General features: G+C 53.7%; 1 protein-coding gene across 1 annotated transcript in view; it reads left to right on the top strand.

The window, feature by feature from the left end:
* The first annotated feature begins 1694 nt into the window (after positions 1-1694).
* Positions 1695-3534, top strand: part of Il10ra (interleukin 10 receptor subunit alpha) — a 15073-nt gene continuing 13233 nt past the window's right edge. Inside the window, exon 1 of the mRNA XM_036191617.1 lies at positions 1695-1821. Coding sequence (XP_036047510.1) covers positions 1755-1821 — 67 coding nt within the window. The 5' untranslated portion in view covers positions 1695-1754. The remainder of the gene's footprint in view (positions 1822-3534) is intronic.

The following is a 3534-nucleotide window of genomic DNA, read 5'->3' as shown; positions in this document are numbered from 1 at the left end:
CCAAGCCGGTATACTCTTTCCCGGTGGAGAGAGTGTGCACAAACAACAGTTAAAAGAATCTTCACACACGTTAAAAAGCCTGAAGCTTTGCGACTTAGCTGATGGGAGGGTGTGGTAACAAGGCTGTCCCCTGAGGGTGGTCCTGACTGATCGTGTGTGTGTGTGTGTGTGTGTGTGTGTGTGTGTGTGTGTGTGTGTTGGAAGTTGTGGTTTACACATGAATATCCCCAACTAGCCATGTAGCAAGGGCAGCCTGGCCCTCACTGCCAATCACCTTTTACAATGAGCACCCTCGGGCAGAGAACAGGATCCCAGCCCACTCGGCACACTCTCCGTCCAGGCCATCAGGCATAGCACACTCTCCGTCCAGGCCACTGAGCATAGCACTGTCCATCGCCATGGTGTTTAAACAAAGCCTGTGGGGATGACACATCATTAGCTCCCAGGTCATGTACACAGGGCTCATGTCCCACACCCCCAAGTTGGAGCCCTTTCTCCAGGTAGAGGGGTGTCCAAATTTTTAACATAGTGACAGGACTTCGTCATCTACAAACTTCACAATGGAGAAGCACCTAATCCACTTGCCAGGAAGAAAGAAAGAAAAAAGAAAAAAAAAAAACCTTAGCAAATACCTCCGATCTTGTTCTGCTTCCAGTTTCACGTGAGGCAGAATTGGGAGGTACACTGAGGCTCATGCCACTTGCAGGCTGAAGGTTGCCCATGCTTGCTCCCTCCACACAGCAGCGTCTTCAGTGTGACCAGTAGACACTGAGAGGAGTGGGAAATGACCTCTAAGAGCAAGGACATCCTAGTGACTCTGGTCCTTCTTTGGCTTCTGTGCCCTCCCAGAACAAAAACGGGGTTTCCACGACAGTATGTATATGTGCCTGGCAGATGGGCCGACCCACGGGCACTGTGTACATCACAATTAATTCCAGTCCAGATCTACCAGGAGCTCAGCTACGTGCCACACTTACACTGCCAGTAAGTGAGGTGGACAAAGCTTGGTATCTCACAGTAACAGCTTTGGCAAAACTGGAAGGCAGACAGAGGTCTTGACCACTGAAGAGACACTTGGGTGATATCGGGTCCCTCATCAGGCTTATTACCACCTCTAGCCTGCAGATTTAAGACAAGAACAACCTAAAAGGTCTGGGGGTGTTGTGGACTCCTACCAAAAGTATGAAGTCAGGTAGGGGACAGTCTCTCGCTGTTGGTTTAGCTGAGAGCCCTGCATGGAGGTCAGAGGGCAACACCAGGACTCGCACAAGTGACCTCGCACACCTGTGCTTTGGGCCTGGCACAGTCAGCCAATTCCTGGCCTCGTTGGCTGCTACAGCTCTGCTCCCAACCACAGCATAAAATTTGCTCACTCTCAACAAGCTGTCACACTCACCCAATGGGTGAAGTTGTCCCTGGCCACCTGCACCGTTAACACACACGCACACGCACACACACTCCCCACACGGCCAGGCTGCCCCCAGTGGTGTTGGGAGCCAAGCAAGCAGAAGGCCTTCTTCCTCTGCACTTTCACCTTGAGACAAAAACCTCAGGCGATTCTCCAGGGCCAGATCTAGCCTACTGAGGTTTCCAAACTCCCCGGAACGAGGGCGGGGCTTCGATACGGAATGAGGGCGGGGCCTCAGACTGCGGTCTTGCTGGCCAAGCAGATCCGACGACAGTCTTCAACTCTCCCCGCCCTGGCCGGAGGCGCCAAGGCCGGCTCCGGCGGGCGATGCCGATGTGCGCCCAGGATGCTGTCGCATTTGCTCCTGCTCTTCTCCGTGCTCGCCAGCCTGAGCCAGGGCTTCCGCACACACGGTAGGCTCCCCAGCGCTCGCTCTGTTGCTTTGAAGTTCACACTCCGCGGAGAATCGGCTTGGGTCGCCCTCTCCGGATCTCCGCGGTTCCCGGCCCCGGCTCCTTCGCGCTGGCAAAACTGGGTCTCGGTTGTGTCAATGGAGGAGGCTAAGCTTAACCGTGGCTGTTCGGGACTGGCTATGGAAGGATGTGTCAGGTCTATAATGCCCATCCCGTACCCTTGTTCCCAAACCCATCATCCACCCACCTCACAGCAAGCCATAACTTTAGCCCTTGCTTTTCTGGGGCTCCGATTCTTCCACCAGCCTGCTACTTCTTAGGTTCCTTTCTCCGAACCCTACCAACTGCACCCCGCCGCCCCGCGCGCGCGCGCGCGACCCCGCCGCCCGGCGTCCCTCCAACCATCCCAGTTAGTCTTTAGCCCTCAGCTCATGCCGGCTGCCACCCACCTCCTCTCTCACTTTACCTACCCTTCAGCCCAGGCTAGGGTCCAGTAGCCCAGGAGAGATGAAAAGGTGGAGAGTTAGAGGGACCGGCTGGCACAGGGGCACGAAGACTGGGGACCCAAAACACGTCTACAGGACTCCAAAATTCGAAGTAAAACCCACACAGCCAGTCATGTGATCTGCAGCAGCACTGGGGATGTGCGGCCGACCCAAACACCACAAACATGGGCTGAGTTTTTCACTCACCCTCTCAAGAGTTTTGCAACTGAAACACAGTCTTGAGATTCAAAGACAGTTAACGCAAGAGAGCCAAGGGGGCAGGGACAAGTGTATTTTCTGAGAATGACGGAGTCACTCAAAAAGAAACATGACTGGTGAGCGCATAGTTTTGAGAAGAGGGGAAGTGGGTGCACGGCTGCCTTCAAGAGGAGACATCTTAAAGGGTCAAGAAGGCTGGAGAGGAACAAGGGCTACTGGCCTTGCACACTCATAACCCGACGGAATTCAAATAGCAACCTTCCTCAGCAGAATTCACGGCGTTGTTACAGACAAGACAGAGGTTTGCCCGGGGTGGTACTGACAAAGTGCTAGTTCTGGGCTCCAGCTATCTGCTCTTTAGATAATGTTGTGTTGGGGCTGAGGGAATGGGAGGATAGAGAGGGTTGACTACTGAGTTTCTTGCCTTACAGACCTCTGTGAGGAGGTCTGGGGCCACAGTTCATTCATTCACTCTGACTCTACTTCAAGACTTGTCTAGGCAACTGATTATAGCTAGAAACTAGGGGATGGGGGAAGTCCTAAGGCCGGGATCCCAAGATGTCTGTGTAGAAAAAGCAGAGCAGGGTGTCTGCACATCCAGAAAGGCCAGGGGCCATGGCTTTGGGACAGGGCTGGGATGAGAACTTAGCACTGGGATGGTGCTAGAACACGCCAGGGATTGGGCCAAGCCAGGGACTGGCTCATCTGAGAACTCACTACTCACACACATACCCCTTACTCCTAGCCACCTTCCTGGAATGTTTCTGACTCAAGATGCCCTTGTCAGCACCTCAGGAGGCTTCTGATCCTGCACAGTTTAGGAAAGGATGCTAGCTTTAGAAATCAAACACATTCTGGGTATAGGTTCCCACTGTGCCCCTTACTAACTCCACTGGCCTTGGGCACATCATTTGACTCTCTGGGCTTCTATGTCTTCTTCAGTAAATTTGGCGTGTGTCTGGAGCCCAGAGCTGCTGTGGTCACTAAATGGAACGTAGTGCCCAGTATG

The sequence above is a fragment of the Onychomys torridus genome, chromosome 7 (genome assembly GCF_903995425.1).
Source record: "Onychomys torridus chromosome 7, mOncTor1.1, whole genome shotgun sequence".
Lineage (NCBI taxonomy): Eukaryota > Metazoa > Chordata > Mammalia > Rodentia > Cricetidae > Onychomys > Onychomys torridus.
The sequence above is the reverse complement of the archived record's forward strand: the minus strand, read 5'-3'. Positions and strand labels throughout refer to the sequence as shown.